Source organism: Littorina saxatilis, linkage group LG9 (assembly GCF_037325665.1).
Source record: "Littorina saxatilis isolate snail1 linkage group LG9, US_GU_Lsax_2.0, whole genome shotgun sequence".
NCBI lineage: Eukaryota > Metazoa > Mollusca > Gastropoda > Littorinimorpha > Littorinidae > Littorina > Littorina saxatilis.
The window spans coordinates 22485528-22506605 of NC_090253.1; the positions used below are offsets into that span (position 1 = coordinate 22485528).

The 21078-nt window shown below is 47.2% G+C and overlaps 1 protein-coding gene across 1 annotated transcript in view; it reads left to right on the forward strand.

Annotated features, from left to right (window-relative positions):
* Positions 1–21078, forward strand: part of LOC138975607 (ATP-binding cassette sub-family C member 9-like) — a 65919-nt gene that overhangs the window by 9961 nt on the left and 34880 nt on the right. The window contains exons 5-11 of the mRNA XM_070348330.1: positions 995–1198; positions 4435–4587; positions 5154–5309; positions 6154–6288; positions 7370–7532; positions 7930–7970; positions 14792–15046. Of these exons, the coding sequence (XP_070204431.1) occupies positions 995–1198; positions 4435–4587; positions 5154–5309; positions 6154–6288; positions 7370–7532; positions 7930–7970; positions 14792–15046 (1107 nt within the window). The remainder of the gene's footprint in view (positions 1–994; positions 1199–4434; positions 4588–5153; positions 5310–6153; positions 6289–7369; positions 7533–7929; positions 7971–14791; positions 15047–21078) is intronic.

Here is a 21078-nt window from a genome sequence, read left to right on the forward strand (position 1 = left end):
TTCACACACACAGACTCATGCTTCAGAATGTCATAAGTGATCTTTCACACACACACACACACGCACACACACACACACACAGCTTCAGAATTAATGTCATAAGTGACAAGTGATCTTTCACACACTTCAGAATGTCACACGTGATCATTTTCAGTGAGCTTGAACAGCTTTCTATCCTTCTTTAACTTCCATGGCGGGGTAAAAACGGTCTGCAACTTGACTGTCCGTGTCGTCCTTTTTTTAACAAAGCCACTAAAAAGTGTCTGCCCTTTTCCCACGCAAACCTTTTTCTTCGGCGGCATCTTTGCAGAAATGTGGCGGCGGAAGTGTGTCGCTGTCAAAAGTAGCGAGAGTTGTGGCTCTTGTAATATTGTTCGGTCGAGAGTTGCGTCCCTTGTGTTATTGTTCGACCGAGAGTGAAAATTGAAGTTCAAGTAGGCCCCGATTCGAACTCGTTTTAACGGGGTTTGATACTTCCGTTTGTACAGATTCTTCTTGCAGTGACCGCTCTAGACGTAATACTATCGGACAATGACCGCTGACTTCGCGATCGGATCGGACATTTGACGGGACAGAGGTGTTTGCAATCGGTCATTTTACAACCTAAATCGGTCTATGACCGATGACCGACGCCTCGGAACATCACTGGCACATGCTAAGATATGCAATAATGCATGCAAACGCACGCATGTACACACACACACACACACTCACACACACACACACACATACACTCATGGATGCACATCACACACAGACACACTCTTTCTCTCTCTCTCTCTCTCTCTCTCTCTCTCTCTCTCTCTCTCTCTCTCTCTCTCTCTCTCTCTTCTCTCTCTCTCTCTCTCTCTCTCTCTCTCTCTCTCTCTCTCTCTCTCTCTCTCTCTCTCTCCCTGCTTCCCCCTCTCTTTCTCTCTGCATCTCACCCCACTCCCTCTCTCTAAGTTATTTGAAATGCTCGTTCTTTGACCGTTCTTTTCCCTAAATTTGACAGGCACGGGCAATCCAGGAGAAACGGGCCCCTTCGCTTACCAAAAGTTATCTCAAGGCATTCTGGAAACTTCTGCTCCTTGCAGCTTTGTATCGTCTGCTTGGGGATTTGCTGGCGTTTGTTGGACCCATCTGTATTGAGCACATCGTCAACTATGCTTATGATGTGAAGGAGAAGGAGTCATTTGCAAACCACACTGTCAAAAGGGTGAGAATTTTGAAAGTGAAGAATGTGTGGAGTGGAGGAGAAGTATTGTCTGTGTACAGTGGAGACCCCCTCCCAACATTGTCAACTATGCTTATGATGTGAAGGAGTCATTTGCAAACCTCACTGTCAAAAGGGTGAGAATTTTGAAAGTGAAGAATTTGTGGAGTGCAAGAGAGGTACAGTGAAACCCCCCCCCCCCCCCCTTTTTTTTTTTTTTTTAGAAAATTGGGTCTTAAAAAGGAGTGAGTCTTAAAATGGGGGTCATTTTACAGAGACCCCCCCCCCCCCTTTTTTTTTTTTTTAGAAAATTGGGTCTTAAAAAGGAGTGAGTCTTAAAATGGGGGTCATTTTACAGAGACCCCCCCCCCCCCTTTTTTTTTTTTTTTAGAAAATTGGGTCTTAAAAAGGAGTGAGTCTTAAAATGGGGGTCATTTTACAGAGACCCCCCCCTTTTTTTTTTTTTTTAGAAAATTTGGTCTTAAAAAGGAGTGTCTTAAAATGGGGGTCATTTTACAGAGACCCCCCCCCCTTTTTTTTTTTTTTTTAGAAAATTGGGTCTTAAAAAGGAGTGAGTCTTAAAATGGGGGTCATTTTACAGAGACCCCCCCCCTTTTTTTTTTTTAGAAAATTGGGTCTTAAAAAGGAGTGAGTCTTAAAATGGGGGTCATTTTACAGAGACCCCTCCCCCTTTTTTGACTCACATGCGAAGCAAAAGTGAGTCTATGTACTCACCCGAGTCGTCCGTCCGTCCGTCCGTCCGTCCGTCCGGACGTCCGTCCGGACGTCCGGCCGTCCGGCCGTCCGGAAAACTTTAACGTTGGATATTTCTTGGACACTATTCAGTCTATTTGTACCAAATTTGGCAAGATGGTGTATGATGACAAGGCCCCAAAAAACATACATAGCATCTTGACCTTGCTTCAAGGTCAAGGTCGCAGGGGCCATAAATGTTGTCTAAAAAACAGCTATTTTTCACATTTTTCACATTTTCTCTGAAGTTTTTGAGATTGAATACCTCACCTATATATGATATATAGGGCAAAGTAAGCCCCATCTTTTGATACCAGTTTGGTTTACCTTGCTTCAAGGTCAAGGTCACAGGAGCTCTTCAAAGTTGGATTGTATACATATTTTGAAGTGACCTTGACCCTGAACTATGGAAGATAACTGTTTCAAACTTAAAAATTATGTGGGGCACATGTTATGCTTTCATCATGAGACAAATTTGGTCACATATGATCAAGGTCAAGGTCTCTTTGACCCTTATGAAATGTGACCAAAATAAGGTAGTGAACCACTAAAAGTGACCATATCTCATGGTAGAAAGAGCCAATAAGCACCATTGTACTTCCTATGTCTTGAATTAACAGCTTTGTGTTGCATGACCTTGGATGACCTTGACCTTGGGTCAAGGTCACATGTATTTTGGTAGGAAAAATGTGTAAAGCAGTTCTTAGTGTATGATGTCATTGCTAGGTTTAGGTCAAGCATGTGAGTCGTATGGGCTTTGCCCTTCTTGTTTTTTTAGAAAATAGAAAATTGGGTCTTAAAAAGGAGGGAGTCTTAAAATGGGGGTCATTTTACAGAGATCATGAACAGAAAGTCTGAAAAAAACAAGGTCTTAAAAAGGAGGGAGTCTTAAAATGGGGGTCATTTTACAGAGATCATGAACAGAAAGTCTGAAAAAAACAAGGTCTTGAACAGGAGGGAGTCTTAAAATGGGGGTCATTTTACAGAGATCATGAACAGAAAGTCTGAAAAAAACAAGGTCTTGAAAAGGAGGGAGTCTTAAAATGGGGGTCATTTTACAGAGATCATGAACAGAAAGTCTGAGAAAAACAAGGTCTTGAAAAGGAGGGAGTCTTAAAATGGGGGTCATTTTACAGAGATCATGAACAGAAAGTCTGAAAAAAACAAGGTCTTGAAAAGGAGGGAGTCTTAAAATGGGGGTCATTTTACAGAGATCATGAACAGAAAGTCTGAAAAAAACAAGGTCTTAAAAAGGAGGGAGTCTTAAAATGGGGGTCATTTTACAGAGATCATGAACAGAAAGTCTGAAAAAAACAAGGTCTTGAAAAGGAGGGAGTCTTAAATTGGGGGGGGGGGGGTCTTAAAAGGGGGGTCCCACTGTACTGTCTGTGGACAGTGGAACCCCGGGTTTGAGACCCCCAATTCAGGACTCCTCAATTTAAGACTCCCTACCTTCTAATACTTTTTTGGCTCAGATTTTCTGTTCTAATACGTCTGTAAATTTTCCCCTATTTTCAGACTCCCTCCTTTTTAAGACCTGATTTTCCTGATCTGATCGCCATGAATACACGCAGACCTGATTTTCTCAGATTCGTTGATGTCTGAATGGGGGGGCGTCCATCGTATGTGTGTTTTTAGATTGGCAGTGTCTGGCTGTAGAGGTGGGGAGGTTAAGGCATGGTTTTTTGTGTACAGTTATAACTAAGTACAATCGATCCTATGGCTTGTTTATTTATTTTATGCAGCTTGTTATTGCGCGCATATTTCAACATACGGATTCAAGGCGCAGGGATTTATTTATGCCGTGTGAGATGGAATTTTTGTACACAATACATCACGCATTCACATCGGCCAGCAGATCGCAGCCATTTCGGCGCATATCCTACGTTTCACGGCCTATTATTCCAAGTCACACGGGTATTTTGGTGGACATTTTTATCTGTGCCTATACAATTTTGCCAGGAAAGACCCTTTTGTCAATCGTGGGATCTTTAACGTGCACACCCCAATGTAGTGTACACGAAGGGACCTCGGTTTTTCGTCTCATCCGAAAGACTAGCACTTGAACCCACCACCTAGGTTAGGAAAGGGGGGATAAAACTGCTAACGCCCTGACCCAGGGTCGAACTCACAACCTCTCGCTTCCGAGCGCAAGTGCGTTACCACTCGACCACCCAGTCCTGTATAGACAGGTTCAAATGTTTCTCTGTCTGTGTGGGTGTCTGTCGTGAGTGTGTGTGTGTGTGTGTGTGTGTGTGTGTGTGTGTGTGTGTGTGTGTGTGTGTGCGTGTGCGCATGTGTGTGTGTGTGCGTGCGCGCGCAGGTGCGTATCTTTCTGTTTGTATGTGTTTGTCTGTGTCTTACCCTCTCTCTCTCTCTCTCTTTCTCTCAGTCTGTATTAACCTTCTTTTTCCTCCGAGTCATGTTAAGATAGTGTATAAATTATAATCTCACAGGGAAACTTTCTTTCTTTTCTTTTTTTTCAGACGCATCCTACTGTGACGGTGGAGCAGTTTTTCTGGAATGGGTACACTCTCTCGGTGATGTTGTTTCTTGCATCAGTTTTGCAGAACACGTTTCTCCAGAACCATCATTTTCTTGTCATTCGCGAAGGGGTTCGCCTTCGCTCTGCCATTCAGGTGAGAACGTTTGAAACGGGATAATGTTGTATTTGATGTTTTGGATCATTTTATCCCTCAGCTGTTAAGTGACCTTACTTTTGGGACTATTATGTGCAATTTTGTTAGTCAACCCCTGCACCCTATTGACTGGTACCAACTTGTGTATGACTAAAGAAGAGTGCACATGTACCCGCATCGATTAACATTACATTCCCTCTGTAATGATATGCAAGTTTCTGCTATCATGACCTTGGCATCACAATCGTTGTTGCATAGTGTTGCACCTTATTTAACAAAGTGCCTTGTAGCCTTGAAAATATGACATTCTCTCTGTGTGACTGTCTTGCTTCCTATTTATTTTTCTTGCTCTCTCTAGCTTTCTCTTTCTCTTGTTTTTTTGTGCTATGTCTTTCTTTCTGTTTCTGTCTGTCTGTATCAGTGTATGTCTGTCTTATTGATTATGGTTGTTCATTTGGAGATGAAACCATATGATACAATTTGCTGCTGGCCAATGAGAAAGTCAAATGATGATTTCTTTGTTGATTAATATCTATAACCATTGGTCTTATTTTTTTGTCATCTAGGCAATGGTGTACAGCAAATCCTTGAGGATGTCTTCACTAGTACTCAGCAACGGGAAGCTTACAGTCGGGCAAATCATGAACAACATGTCCGTCGACTCTACTTTCCTCATGTACTTCTTCTTCTTCGTTCATTACATATGGGCAGTTCCAGTACAGGTACTTTTATTTTTGTGATAACTTAGTGGATGAGCTAGAGTGTTTGAGTTAGCAGGGAATGGATTATCATACCTGTTTATGGCCTCTTACTGTAAGATTTTGCTTGCACAAAAAAGCGTAAGAAATGTGTGAAAACGCACAAATAATGACAACATCAAAAACAATTAAACAGATTTTCGTGCTTGTATGTCCAATGTTTGCATCCTTATTTTTGCTTTTGATTTTATTAGCGAGGCATGCCACTGATGTATCTTTTCTAACTTGTGTGAACTGTGGTCCTCTTGAAACATCACATTCCTTCGTGCTGATGTTTTCCCGCTGACATTTTCCGCTGACATTTTCTGCTTTTGCAGCTGTGCATTGTAATTGAGAACTCATTTTAAGCATATTTTGAGGAGGAGAGTGCTATACAGACAGACAGCTGTTAATTGCCATGTTAGAATGGAATGACAGACAGCCTGCAGGCATAGGAATTGTCCGCCGAAAGGCAAATTTTCGCTGAATTATTTTTTTTTCGCCGAAAAAGCAAGTGTCCGCCAAAAAAATAAATGGGGGAGACAAAAATGGTTCTAATAACTGAATTTAATGGCAAACTTGGAGCTCAGATGACACCAAATTGCACCATTTGGGTTCTTTGGAGAGAAAAAATTCCCCGGACCCCCCTGGTAAGCCTAGGCGCTTTGCACCGTCGACTTTGCTATTACTTACATATTTTCAGCCTTTTTGACTTTTTTCGATTCCCATGCCTGATATACAGACAGACAGCTGTTACTTGCCATGTTTGATTGTGAGCCTATAATTCAATTCAGTGCCCTTTTGACAATAGATTCCTTCTTGTTTTCAGGTGACCATCGCTCTGGGGATTCTGTACTGGAAGTTGGGAATCAGCGCTGTGATTGGTGGGCTGTTCGTTGTTGTCTGCGCTCCTGTCATGTACTTCCTGGGAGTCTGCATGTCCAAGATGCAAAAGAAAGTCTTGGTTAGTGTTGTTCTTTGAATTTTAGGTTTATTTCTTAACACAGTGGTACCTGTGATGAAAGGACACTTTGGGGACGAGCCGAAGGTGTCCCTACATTGCAGGGGGCCTGTCGTGACAGGTGTATTAGACAAATGGACAGGGGCGGGGATGTAGCTCAGTCGGTAGCGCGCTGGATTTGTATCCAGTTGGCCGCTGTCAGCGTGAGTTCGTCCCCACGTTCGGCGAGAGATTTATTTCTGAGAGTCAACTTTGTGTGCAGACTCTCCTCGGTGTCCGAACACCCCCGTGTATACACGCAAGCACAAGACCAAGTGCGCACGAAAAAGATCCTGTAATCCATGTCAGAGTTCGGTGGGTTATAGAAACATGAAAATACCCAGCATGCTTTCTCCGAAAACGGCGTATGGCTGCCTAAATGGCGGGGTAAAAAACGGTCATACACGTAAAATTCCACTCGTGCAAAAAACATGAGTGTACGTGGGAGTTTCAGCCCACGAACGCAGAAGAAGAAGAAGAAGACAAATGGACAAAAGAAGGTGTCTTCTCCCGGGAGGCATCCTTTCATCGGAGGGGCCCTACATCACAGGTACCACTGTAGTAGAAAATACAGCGATTTTGGTTGAGTAATATGTGCAAAAGTGTTGGAGGACAGTTTCAACTTCTTTTAAGACCATATGTTTCAAGATCGCTTCTCTTTTAAGAATTTTTTTTTATCAGATTTTATTAACCCTTTATTAAAACCTGTAAACTTACTTGCATGATACAACTATCTTTCTTTTAAGGTCTCATAGTCTCAATATTTTTAGTCTCAAAAGAAAGGGTCAGTGTTTCAGTTTCTTTTTGAAATTCTGCAGCTTGGACAGTCCTTTTTAACTGAAAATATAATAGATATACTAATGACTCAAATGAGAGTTGAAGCACACTGTTTGTCAGTGTCATAAGTTGTATCCAGAGCACTGTTTCCTTCAGAAAGTAGGTGCTATATTCTGCTTATTATAACATACATATCAGATGTATATAGGCTCCCCCTAACACATTTGACACCTCCTCATGTAACAGTTATTTGTTTGCTGCCCTTCAGGTTCAATCAGACAAGCGTGTGAAGAAAGTGAACGAGCTGATTCAGGGCATCAGGGCGGTGAAGCTTCTGGCGTGGGAAGAGGCCTTCATTCAAAGCGTGGAACACACTCGCTCTGACGAGATTCGCTATCTTATACCCCATGCGTGTCTCAAGGGACTTATGGGTAAGATCCAATGAAGGCTGTTTTCGAAAATAAAAATGGTAGAAAGAATTTACGAGGAAGAGTATACAGGGGTAGATGGTGGTCTGGTCTGTGGGAAACCAGTGTATATGCCTTCCAGTCATTGTTAAAGGTTCATACGTTACTTTACAATGATATGTAATGGAGTTATTGTTGTAATCAAGATTTTCATTTTACAGTATGTGTAGATCAGAACTTCCATTTGGTGGGTTCAGATTCATTGGAGAGAACAAAAAAATGATAAGATTTATACACATCCCGCTACATGAAAAAGAGTGTTACTTTGTTATAATGGTTGTAAAAGTAACAAACAATTTGATAGATAAAAGATTATTTATAATAGTGTTGTTGAAACTGTTGCTTTTCTTTTGGTTTGCAGGTGTGATTGGCATGGCTGCTCCTGTCATTGGCGCGATGCTGGTATGTATGTAACCAATATTGTTATCAAAATGTTCCCCTCCCCCCTTTCTTTTGTTTGAGTGTGTGTGTGTGTGTGTGTGTGTGTGTGTGTGTGTGTGTGTGTGTGTGTGTGTGTGTGTGTGTGTGTGTGTGTGGTTTCTGTGTGAATGTAAAGTTCTCATTTTTCACATGAGAAGTATTCCTTGTAAGATTCTGTAGATACCCCCCGCAGCACTGCAATGAACGTGCAATGGCTGTGTGAACATTAGCTAGACATTTATGTAACATTGTACACAAGAATGATGTCTCAGTGTTTAACTCAATTAAAAATGTGTATTTTGGTGTGTCTGTGTCTGTCTTTATTTATGTCTATGTTTGTGAATGTTTATGTGTGTCTGCATCTGTGTCAGTGTGTGTCCTATGTCTATTTCTGCATGTACCAGTCACATATGTCAAATTATTGTTTTCATGTGTGACAGTAAAACCATAAACAAGCAAATACCAACAACTTTATGGTTTAGATGGTTGTTTTCCACTCTGAAACAAACGTTTATCACACTCCAGACAGAGAGAGAGAGAGAGTGGTTTTTTTGGTATGAATACAGTCATGGCATACATTGTTTGTGTTGTTCAACACTGCATTCTGATAGTGATACCTTGATCAACACCATACATTCATTCACGTCAACTCTTCTTCTTCTTCTTCGTTCATGGGCTGAAACTCCCATTAAATTACATATTCTTACTCCGAATCACATAAAGGGTGACGCTCGCTTTTTGGTGTCGTTGATGGCCGTCGGCGACGATTTCCGGGGAGGATCTCCTTGCTTCTTTGTCTTCTGCCTCCGTGGTTGACACTGCGGTAAGTCGAACTGGTCCATCGGCCCTCGTGAGGCTACCGGATACTCCCTTTTGGGACACAGTTCTTTGGTACAGGATCACAACCGGCAAACTTCTGTTCTGACTCCCCCAATTCACATTGCGTGCACGGGTGTTTCAGAGCAAAGGCGGCTTCCGTTTCCGGTAGTCGCGCTTCTGGCTTTTCCCGGAAGCGAAGGTCCTCCATCTCATGTACCCGCAGTGGTCTTGACTGGAGTTGACCGTGGACTGGCCTACGGGCGCTCGGGCTTCCGGCCCCAGTCCACTTCTGTTCTGACCTCACCTTTGCCTCGTCGTGGGGATTGGCGTTTTCAGAGCAAGGGCGGTAGCCGTTTCCGGCACTGCGCTTCCGTTTACAGGAAGCATAGGTCCTCCATTGCAAGTACACGTTGCGGTCTTGACTGGAGTTGACCGTGGACTGGCCTACGGGCGTTCGGGCTTCCGGCCCCAGTCCACGCAACCTTCGCTTCCGCATTGTGCGGCTTTGTCTGTTGCGTTTCCGGCTCTGTCCGGATACACTGTTCCTCTTCCTGACGCTTCCTCTCGAGTGAGTGAGGAACAGCGGCTGGCCTACGGGCATTCAGGCTTTCAGCCTCGGCCGGGACAGTCGTCACTTCACCTGTTGGGTGTTGCGGCTACTGCCTATTCAGTTCTGGTGGCTTCGGATGTTACCTCCTCTTACTCTTACCCTCATACAGTAGGGGTTGAGTCAGGACGGTTTCCGGGTGGACGGGTTTCCGGTCATGTTCTGGATTTCCGTCGAAGCTCTTGGCTGCTCTCGAAGCTGCTGCGGAGGTTACTTCCAGATACTTTCCGGAGGGTACATCGGCTTCGGCTGCTTCCGCTTTGGTTGCTCAGTCGGCGATGTCGGACTTCCGTTCCGCGAAGGAGGAGAATTCCTACTTCCGGTTCGAGAGTCACCTTCGGTGTGTACCACCTTTCGCAGGTTTTGGCTAGACCATCTCCTCCCGGAAGTGGTATCCCCAGTGTTCCGGTTCTGCTGCTCGTTCATCACGGTTCAGTTCCGGAACACGCTCAGCCTTGGCTGGCTTTGGCTACACAGGCTTCGACTTTTGTTCCATCTTGTCATAAGAAGTTCACTTTGCCGAAGCCGGGTCGGAACTTGTTGTCGTCCTTTGCTCTTCCGCGTACACCTTTACCGGTAACGCAGGAACTTCTTCCCCTGCTGGTGAAGCAGGTTTTAGAGGGACTTGGGTGTTGTGTTCACATACAACACCCTTGTCGCTTCGGAGGAATTTGGACGTCAGCTTTTGGAACTTGCCTCAATCTCGGAGATGATCATTAGAGCGCTCTCTCGCTCTCTCACGGAGTCACTGAATCCTTTCACACTTAGTGTGGATCAGGACGCTGATGACATCTCCACTCTTTTGGTCAGCCCTTGCTAGGGTGAATGAAGAGCAAATGAGGCTGTCCTCCCTTCACTACGCTCATACAGTCATGTGTCGGAGGGACGTGTTTCTCTCGTATTCTCAGTTTACCGAGCAGACTAAGAGAGACACCTTGAGAGCTTTTGCCCATGGTAGAGGGATCTCTTTTGAACATCTGGTGTTTGATACCAGAAGAAAGGAGATCCAGTTGAACATAGATCAGCAGTTCTCCGACTTCTCTCTGCAAGGGTTAAAGCAGAGCTAGCCTCCTCAGGAGAAGCAGGCTCAGGCCTCTGGCCAAGCTAAACCGGCAGCCAATAGGCTGTCTCTGACTGGATCTCGAGTTTCGAGGAAAAGATCAGTGTCAGGCAGGGGGAGGGGCAGCTCTAGCAGCAAGCCTTACCCCCAATGAAGTGCTCCCGAGCTCACCCCCCCTCCGCCCTCCACTTTGGTGATGGCGGGGGTCCCCTCCCTGCACTTTCTCATTGGATGGTCTGTGTACACAGTCAATGGATGGTGGGAGTGGTGAGGTCGGGCGACTTCAATCGATCTGACGGATGCATATTTTCACATTCTTATGCATCAGTCCGATCTTAACACAGCGAACAAGGTCCATCAGCTCGAGCACCTGCCGAGGTCTCTTCTGGTCGGATCTAGGGCTGGCCTTCGGGCATACTGGCTTCCGGCCTCAGTCAGTGTAACAGTCGTTTCAGCCACGGGCTGCTTCTTCTGTCGCACTTCCGGTTTTAACCGGAGAGGTTGTTCCTCTCACCGACTGTCAAGTAGGTACGTCAGGGTTTTTGGAACAACGGCTGACCTAAGGGCATCTAGGCTTTTAGCCTCAGCCTGTGCAACAGCCATTCCACCTGTCGGCGGTGGTGGTTGCTTTCTCTGTTCTTGTGGCTTTGGATTTCGACAATTCTTTCCTTATTTCTCTTCCTATGCAGGAGATGAGGCAGGACGATTTCCGTTTGGGTGGGGTTTCTGTCTTCACGTTGCCCCGTTCACCCTTTCTTGCCACAAGCAACTGGACTATGGTCCTTGTTTGTCTTTCGCCGAGTCGGACTCTGTCTTTCTCTAGCGAGCGGACGCGTTCTGGTGTTTCGTCCACACTTAACCCCTTGACTGCCGCGATTTTTTTCATTTGCTGCATTCTATATGCCAGGGACGAAAGTCATAACACAGTATACTGTTACTAAAAGTGCTATAATTTTTTTATTTTTTGAATTAGAGATGTCAAATTTTACACAAATGTTCATCAGATATGTAACTTTTAGAAAATAAAATCAAATAAAATAAACACATCACTAAAAGTGTGATTCTGCTTGAAAGCATGTGCATTGTGTAAAAAAAAATTAAAAAAAAATTTAAAAAAATTAAAAATTAAAAAAAAAAAAAAATGGGAGGTTTACATTAGCTGTTTACTCACCAAGTCACTGCCAGAACACAAACTTTGTGTGGAAGCACTCGGACAGACACAAGCCTGGTATAAAAATCCCCATCACTGGATGGCAGTGATGCACATTCCACGTTTCACTACCACCGAGGTCCGCCATCTTTGATCTTTGTTTTGGTATTTCCGAGAAATCTAGTTCAATTCGCGGAAATATCAACTGAAACCAGATTATTAAAGGTTTGCAACTCCTCCCCAACTGTTCTTCCAACACTGGGAGCACTTGCCTCCCTTTAACCGTGTTTGTGCTTCTCATACACCAACGACGTGCTGAGCACGAATGTGACTCGTAGCTGGGCGTCTGGGATATCAAGTGTACCTACGAGTGACACTCGTAGCAGGCAGTCAAGGGGTTAAGGTGCGCTTGAGTTGACCTCGGAGGTAACATACAGATTTTCATGAGGGGGCATTGTCTTTGGCAATGTATGTTTGAGGAGTCATCCTTTGTGGCTTACCACCTCTCTCAAGTTTGGCTAGTCCTCTCCTTCGGGCAGAGGGTTAGCTAATGTTCCGGTTTCTTTGCTGTGGGCTCATAGCCCAGCATCTTATTTGGCAGCCGAAACTTTCGTTTCATACGTTTACCTGCGTACTGTGGGTACTTCGGAACAATGGCTGTCCTACGGGCATCACGGCTCTCAGCCTCGGCCTGTGCAATAGTCTCCTGCCTGTCGCTGTTTGAATATGGCGTTTCCGGTTCCTGTGACTTCGGATTTCGACTCTTTCTATCTTCAATCAATCAATCAATATGAGGCTTATATCGCGCGTATTCCGTGGGTACAGTTCTAAGCGCAGGGATTTTTTTAATTTTTTTAATTTTATTTTTTTTTATGCAATTTATATTGCGCACATATTCAAGGCGCAGGGATTTATTTATGCCGTGTGAGATGGAATTTTTTTACACAATACAACACGCATTCACATCGGCCAGCAGATGGGGTGAGTCAGGACGACTTCCGTTAGGTCGGGTTTCCTTTTACAGTCACCCTTCTACCACAGGCAACTATGACTACGGCGTTTGCCCGTTGATCTCCGCGTCTGGCCCTCAGTCTTTCAGAGGTAGACAGACGCGTTTTGGTTTTTCACCCAAACTCAGGAAGGCTCTTGATTTGGCCGCGAAGGTTAACTTCCAGTTTTTTCCTGAGAACTCTTGTCTCGGGAGTCTTATGACTGGTCGGCTTCATGGTTTTCCGTGCATGCTTACCAGTCTGGTTTTCTGTTTTGGGTTTTTGATTCACATTCAATTACCTACAAGCAGACTGAACTGCGAACACTCTGGCTTTTAGCCATTTTGTTCATGGTCACCGGTCACACCAGGCTTCGACCACTGTGACTTCCGCACTTCCGGTTGCTTACGCACAATCGTAAGTCGCTGCTTCCTCGTACTATCTCTCTCTGCTTTCGCAGGGACTGGTAGAGGATAACTGGCGACCATCTCTTTTGAGGGCAGCTAGATTGCTGGTTACGGCACCCTTCTCAAGCATGCTTTATGGGTGACGATGTCAAAGATAGCAGCCAGTTTCTTTCTTTGGCGTTTTTCTGTCACTACCCAGGAGTACTATGTTTCTTGTCTTGGTTAGACTTGGACTCTAACGCAGAGAAGCAGTACAGCGTGCATTGGAGGGTGAGCGTTTCTTCACGTTCTTGGAATTTTAGGAACGCTTTTTCAGGCGTCTCTATCTCTCATTGTGTGGAGATCGGTCACTCTTCTCTTGAGCTGACTTCTATCTCACAGGCCTTTTTGGTCTTCACTCCATCCCAAGGTTTGCATACTTTGGCATGATTGTCTTACGGTCACCTGGAGGGTTCGTCCTACTCAGCACTGAGTGGACAACCTTATGCACGGATCGTTCCAGGGCATTGACATTTCCTTCCAATAGAAAAGGGGGGGGGGGCAGCTTGTCTTTCCCCTCGACTCGGCTCGGGTTCATTAAATCCAGGGCTTGGGTCTCTTCCTGGGTCGTTTTACGGTCCGGGAGATTGGACGAAGTGCTGGGCACAGCTTACTGGCTCTCTGAAGTTGTCTTTAGCAAGTTTTGCCTGAGAGACATCGCGGCTGTCAATCAGGACGGTTCTCGGGTCCCTTCCTGGCAAGGGTTTTAGAGTGAGTTCGATTTTTCTTTCCCACCGGGCCCTTCCTGACTTGTTGGCAGCGGGCCAGTTTCTGGCAAGGATTTTTAGAGTGAGTTAGATTTTTCTTTCCCACCGCCTTGTTGAAGCTATCTGCTTTATGTGATTCGGAGTAAGAATATGTAATTTAATCGAAAATTTTAATTATAAATTTTCATTTGATTAATATACTTACCCGAATCACATAGTTTATGCCCTCCCACCAACCCCGTTAAAGCCGTATGATCTTGACCACGTGTTGAGGAGCGGTAGTGATGTAGTACACACCAATGGGAGGTAACTCCCCGGGTCTGGTCATTACCAAGGCTCCATTTACACTTTTTGTGGTGGGGTTGCTTCCCTTTAAAATTGTTTAAGACGGGTAGCCTTTTCAGACCTTAGCATCTCAGACTGCGTCAATGCTTTATGTGATTCTTCTTCTTCTTCTTCTTCAGCGTTCCAGAATTGTTCTGGTTACGTGTGAGCTCGTTTGCCCATATGGGTTCCCCACACTATACTCTGAGAGCATAGTCAGCTTCACTCCGCTTTCGTTGAGTAGGCATGCTGGGTATTTTCGTGTTTCCATAACCCACCGAACTCCGACATGGATTACAGGATCTTTTCCGTGCGCACTTGGTCTTGTGCTTGCGTGTACACACGAAGGGGGTTAAGTCACAAGCAGGTCTGCACATAAGTTGACCTGGGAGATCGGAAAAATCTCCACTCTTAACCCACCAGGCGGCAGCGACCGGGATTCGAACTCACGACCTCCCGATTAGGAGGCCGACGTCTTACCACCACGCCACTGCGCCTGTCTTTATGTGATTCGGGTAAGTATATTAATCACTCCTGTTTTTGCACGAGTGGGATTTTACGTGTATGACTGTTTTGGGTTGGATCAGACAGGGAGACGGATCAAAATTACTCTTGAACCCGTCTGTACTGATAACCCAAGGGACTTACCAACATTTTTTTTGGGAAATCAACTACCCTATTACCCCAATTCTCTTGTACAGACGTTCGTGATTCACCCAACGCTGAGTGAAGAACCCTTGACCGCTGGCGTTGCTCTGACCATCCTTGCCCTGTTCAACCTTCTCTCTGGACCCCTGCAGCTCCTCACCCTCGTCTCGGCAGCCGTAGCCAACGCCAGCGTTAGCAGCCGTCGTCTGATGCCGATACTGTTGGCACAGGAAATATCGCGCCACCCATCGGCATCCATGGCCAGCCGGAGGTTTACCACCATTGTGATACCTGACCCCACTTCGGAAGTTTCGGTGAGTTTGTTTTGCTTTGATTTGTTCAGTCTAGAGACATAGTGCTTGCTGCCGCGCGATCCTAGAAAATTGTCCCTCTTTATCTTTACTGCGCTGGCGGCAAAACCCCTCCGCGCGGAGGTGTTTCCAAACACATCGTTCGTAGGGTGTGTTGGTTACGTTGTTATTTTGTGTGTTAATTGTTTCTGGTGAGATGTTAGAAAGGAGAACCAGAGGTGTTGGTGAGACTATTGCACTGTAAGCTATATACATCAAAACTAAAACTTTGCAGCTCTGCAAAAAGAAAGCACAACAGCAAACAGTTTTGGTACATTATTTATCAAACTTTTGTCAGACAGTCGCTGACTTGATCAGGATGGTAAGGATAAGTAAGGAATGAACTTTGCATCTCTTTCAAGATAAGTTTGACAGAGCAAGCCAAGGGATAGGCAGCCCAGAGACAGTCCTTCTTTGATATCATCAGAACAAGTTTTACACAATGATCAGCCTCGACCCAGACAGCGGCAGCCCAGAGACGATCCCCTTTTACTCTCACTTGTAGCTAGAATGACAGACACTTTGCCTCTCTATTTCCAAGACAAGTTTGACGCAGTGATCAGTGTAAACCAAGAGATCAGCAGCAAAGAAACAATTCCCCTTTGCTCTCACTTGTTGCTAAAATGACACTTTGCCCCTATACAGTGGAACCCCCCTTTTAAGACCTCCAAAAATCTGAGAAAATCTTAAAAAGGAGGGGGTCTCAAAACGGGGGTAAATGTACAGAGGTTCTGGGCAGAAAGTGAAAGCAAGGTCCTAAAAGGGAGGGCGTCTTAAAGGCATATGTACGCGCTCCCGTGTTTACAAAGTGTAGTTTGCCCATAATCGATGTCAAACGCACCATAAGACCATGTAATGACGATATGTCGCCATGCGCGGACCATATACATGCATTATAATTACATATTCTTACGCCGAATCACATGATTTGCATTGACCCACTTCGATGCTTAGGTTATGATAAAAGCTACCCCGTCTAGGTATAAGGGGAGCAACCCCAACTAAAAAAGTGACTGCACCAGCATGACTGGCACCCTGGGTTACGTCCCATGCAGCACACTACGTCATCAATGGTGCTGGTCACGTGATACCCCTTCAATCGACTACTATCACTCAAGGGTGACGGTTGTGTTTGCTTTTGCTCTGGCTTGTTTTGTGTCTACGGCACCCACTGGCCTCGGCCCCCGTCTACTTCTTGCTGGCTTGCAGCTGGTGAGATCGTTCATATTTTCTTGTATGTTTTATTGCTTCTGCTGTGAATTTCACATGTCCGTTGGACTCTGAAGTTTTCAGCAGTTGTTTGGCTTCCTCACGGTCGCCATTTGCATTAGCACGTTGTCTGGCTTCTGTTGTTTTAGTCCGTGTTCGGTCTATTAACGCTGTTGTAGCTTGCTTTGTAGCTGCCGTCGGTAGCTTTTACGCATGTGCTTTTCTATTGCTTGCTTACTTCTGAAATGTTTGTGTCTGTACGGACTTGATTATTTTCAGACTTGTGGCTTCCTCCTTGGTCGCCATGTTTAGTTAGCATGTTGTTGTTATGTTGATTTTTTCGTCCGTTCTCGGACGCTTAACTCTTCGTATAGCTAGTTGTTTAGCTGCCTTTGGTAGCTCCTAACTGGTTTTAGCTGCCCTCTTTGCTGGCTTCTGAAAGGTTGGCGTCCGTTCGGACTTTGCTAGTTTCAGTTGTTTGTTTATTTTTCTCTCGGTGCTTACATGGCCGTTAATGAGAATTAGAGGGAGCTAAGGCCGAGGGTTGGGGCTTGGGCCCTGCTAAGCTCTATCCCTCAGCAGCCTCTTCTTTTGAAGAACTCCGTTGTTGTTCATGTTGGCACAATTTTAGGCAATTTTTACGTTGTTCTGTGCCGTTTTTTCTGTTACGGACGATTGGCCGTCTGGCTCTCAGCCGTCCGTCTTGGCCTCTAAGGCTGTCGTTTTACGTCTGTTTCGGCTCCAGAGTCTAGGGCTCTGGGGTCTGCCCTTATCTTTTGCTTATTTCCAGAAATGGATTCCCTCGTTCGCGAGGTTTGCCGCGGCGGACTTCGTCGTCAGCTCTGCCCCTCGCCTGGGGGTTAGGCGACGTTCTCTCCTTCAGACGCTGGGTCTTCTCCGGACCAGGCTGCTGTCCACCGTGATGTTTCTGGACGGTCCCGTGGGGATCTTCTTCTCCTCTTCCTGGCCGGCATTTGTTGCCTTCCGCTGGCGGTAGCGCAACAGTGCATGTCCCTCCGGGGATCCGGCCACAACAAGGTTGGTGTCTGCAGCAGCCGTTTACGGCAGTTGCACTTCCGGTTTCCGGAATCGGATGTTCTCCTGCTAGTGAGCGACTTGCGTTCACGTCGGGTCAGAACCTCTCCGTACTCCAGCAGTCGGTTCCGACAGCTGGGCTTCCTGCTTTCGCAGGAAGTAGGGGTTCACCGTCTAGTGAGCGACTTGCGTTCACGTCCGGACCGAACCCCGCCTTACACCAGCAGTTGTACGCGACAGCTGGGCTTCCGGCTACGGCCGGAAGCAGTGGTTCTTCCGCTCGTGCGCAGCTTGCTGTCACGTCCTGTGCGTCCCACATCTTACCACAGCAGTCAGTTCCGGCAGCTGTTCTTCCGGCTCCGGCCGGAAGCAGTGGTTCTTCCGCTCGTGCGCAGCCTGCTGCCACGTCCGGTGCGTCCCACATCTTACGTCAGCAGTCGTCAGCGACAGCTGCTTCCGGCTCAGGCCGGAAGTAAAAGGCTCACTGGCTAGTGTTCGGACTACGTTCACGTCCGGTTTGAGCCTTGCCTTACGTCAGCAGTCGTCCGCGGCAGCTGCGCTTCCGGTTCCGGCCGGAATTGTAGGTTCACCGGTAGTGCACAGGCTGCTGTCACGTCCGGTTTGGGCCTTACCCTACGTCAGCAGTCGTCAGCGTCAGCTGGGCTTCCGGTTCCGGCCGGAAGTGTAGGTTCACTGGTTAGTGCTCAGGTTGCTGTCACTTCTGGTTCGAGCCTTTACCTACTTCAGCAGTCGTCCGCGACGGCGCCGCTTCCGGTTACGGCCGGAAGCGTAGGTTCACTGGTTAGTGTACAGATTGCTGTCACGTCCGGTTTCGAGCCTTGCCCTACGGCAGCAGTCGTACGCGACAGCTGTGCTTCCAGTTCCGGCTGGAAGTATTGGTTCACTGGTTAGTGCACAGGCTACTGGCACGTTCAGTTCGAACCTTGCCTTACGGCGGTGGTCGTACGCGACCTCTACGCTTCTGGCTGCGGACGGAAGCGTGAGCTCACCGGTTAGTGCACAGGCTGCTGTCACTTCTGGTTCGAGCTTGCCCTACTTCAGCAGTCGTCCGCGACAGCTGTGCGTCTGGTTCCGGCTGGAAGCGTAGGTTCACTGGTTAGTGCACAGACTACGGTCACGTTCGGTTTGAACCTTGCCTTATGTCGGCGATCGTACGCGACCTCTGCGCTTCTGGCTCCGGCCGGAAGTGGGGGCTCACTGGATAGTGGACCTGCTATGGTCCCATCTGGTTTGAGTCTGGTTTTTTCGTCAGCAGTGCCCTTTGGGCTTGCAGGCTCCCTGCCTCAGGCGGATTAGCAGCTACCACACACTTCGGTAGTGGGTTCTGCCGTTCTTCTCACTTCCTGTGCCTTTGGTCTTCGACGCCTCTCATCCTCCTCTTAGTCAGGGGTGAAGTTTGGCCGTTGACTTGCAGGAAAGGGGCTTCAGGCTCCGGCCTTCCCAGCTTCAGGACATTAGCGGCTCAGAGGAAGTTGCCTTTGCCCAAGATGTCCCGGAATTTGCTGTCGTCTTTTGCCCCTCGGCGTGCACCTTTGCCGGTCACGCCGGAACTTCTTCTTTGGGGAACGTTTCGAGTCCCCTGCTCTCTGAGCAGACTCTCTTCCCCTCTGAGGAAGTGGGCAGACAGCTTTTGGAACTTGCTTCCATTTTGGAGACACTCCTTTACGGAGTCCTTGGCGCCCTTTACACTCAGTAAAGAGCAGGACGCAGGGGATGCTTTCTCCACCTTTGCTAGGGCGAATTTAGAACAGAGAAGGCCTTCCTCTCTGCACAATGCCCATACGGTCATGTTCAGACGGGACTTGTTCCTCGCCCATTCCTAGTTTGTGAGGAATCAATGAGAGACACCCTTAGTTCTTCACCCTTGGTGGATGGGTCTCTCTTCGGCCTCCTGGCCTCTAAGGCCTCCTGGCCTTCAAGTCCTCCTGGCCTCCTGGTCTCTGAAGCCTCCTGGCCTCTAAGGCCTCCTGGCCCCCAAGGCCTCCTGGCCTCTAAGGCCTCCAAGGCCTCCTGGTCTCCAAGGCCTCCTGACCTCTAAGGCCTCCTGGCCTCTAAGGTCTCCTGGCTTCCTAGGCCTCCGGGCCTCTTAGGCCTCCAAGGCCTCCGGGTCTCCAAGGCCTCCTGGCCTCCAAGGCCTCCTGGCCTTTAAGGACTCCTGGCCTCTAAGGTCTCCTGGCTTCCAAGGCCTCCTGGCCTCTAAGGCCTCCAAGGCCTCCTGGTCTCCAAGGCCTCCTGGCCTCCAAGGCCTCCTGGCCTCTAAGGCCTCCTGGCCTCTAAGGTCTCCTGGCTTCCAAGGCCTCCTGGCCTCTAAGGCCTCCAAGGCCTCCTGGTCTCCAAGGCCTCCTGGCCTCCAAGGCCCCCTGGCCTCTAAGGTCTCCTGGTTTCCAAGGCCTCCCTGGCCTCCTGGCCTCCAAGGAAATTTAGATTTGTAGGGACCTTCAGGTCTCTTCTTTTGCTCTTCAAGCTTTGAAGCAGCAAAACGGGCTCTACCTAAGCAGACTCAGCTTTTTCAGGCTAAGTCCTCAGCTCTGGTTTATCCGGAGAGGTTCTTCCTTTCACAGACGTCTTAGTCGGTGTTTTTTGGGAACAACAGCCGGCTTTAGGGCTTCCGGGTTTTTTAGCCTCGGCTGGTGCAACAGCCATTTCATCCGTTGGTGGTGTTGGTTGTTGTTTGCTCTTTTGGACTCGGTCCTAGTGGGTCTTTCGCCGGTTTTGACTCTGTCTTTCTCTAGCGATCGGACTTGTTCTGGTGTTTCGTCCAAACTTAAGGTTTACTTGAGTTGGCCTCGGAAGTTACTTTCAGATTTTACTGAGTTTGCATTGGTTTTAGCAATGCATGGTGAGGGGTCATTCTTGTGGCCTATCACTTTTCTCAGCTTTATTGGCTAACCCTCCCCTTTCGGTAGAGGTCTAGTTAATTTCCTGGTTTCTTGGTGCGGGCTTTCAGCCCAGCATCTTGGATGGCAGGTCTACGGGCGTTACGGCTCTCAGCCTTAGCCCGTGTAATAGTCTCCTGCCTGGCATGGGCGACTACGGTCTCCGTGTCTCTAGAATTTGTGTCTTCCTCTTCTCCCTCATCCTGCCATGAGGCGAGTCGGGTCGACTTCCGGTGGGGTTGGGTTGCCTGTTACGGTCACCCCTCTACCACTTGCAACTATTACGGACTCTTGCCTGTTGTGTTCCGTGTCTGATTCTCGGTTCTGAGGTATCAGACGTGTTTGGTTTTTCAGCCAGACTCAGGAATTTTCTGGGCTCGGTCGGCCGCGATATTTACTTCGGGCTCTTCTTCTTAAGGCTGGTTAGCTTCACGGTTTTCTGTTTCCAGTCTCGTTTCTGTTTTGGGTTTTTGATTTTCTTTCATTTACCTACAAGCAGACTGCTTTGTGAACACTCTGACTTTAGTCATTTCGGTTAGAGTCACCGGTCACATCAGGCTTTGGCCACCGCGATCTCCGCCCTGCTGGCGGCTTACACTTTTCGTAGGCCGCTTCTTCCTCTGTTTACCTCCCTCTATGCTTCTGCATGGACTGGTAGTGGACTTCTGGTGACCGTCTCTTCTGAGATTTTTTCTTTGAGTTTGACTCTGGTTTTTTGTACTCAGACGTCTCTCTCTCTTTCTCGGAAACAGGTCACTCCTCTCTGGAGCTGACCGTTATCTCTCCGGCCTTTCGGGCCTCTCTCCATGCCAAGGCTTTTAACTTTGGCATGATTGTTTTACGGTCCTG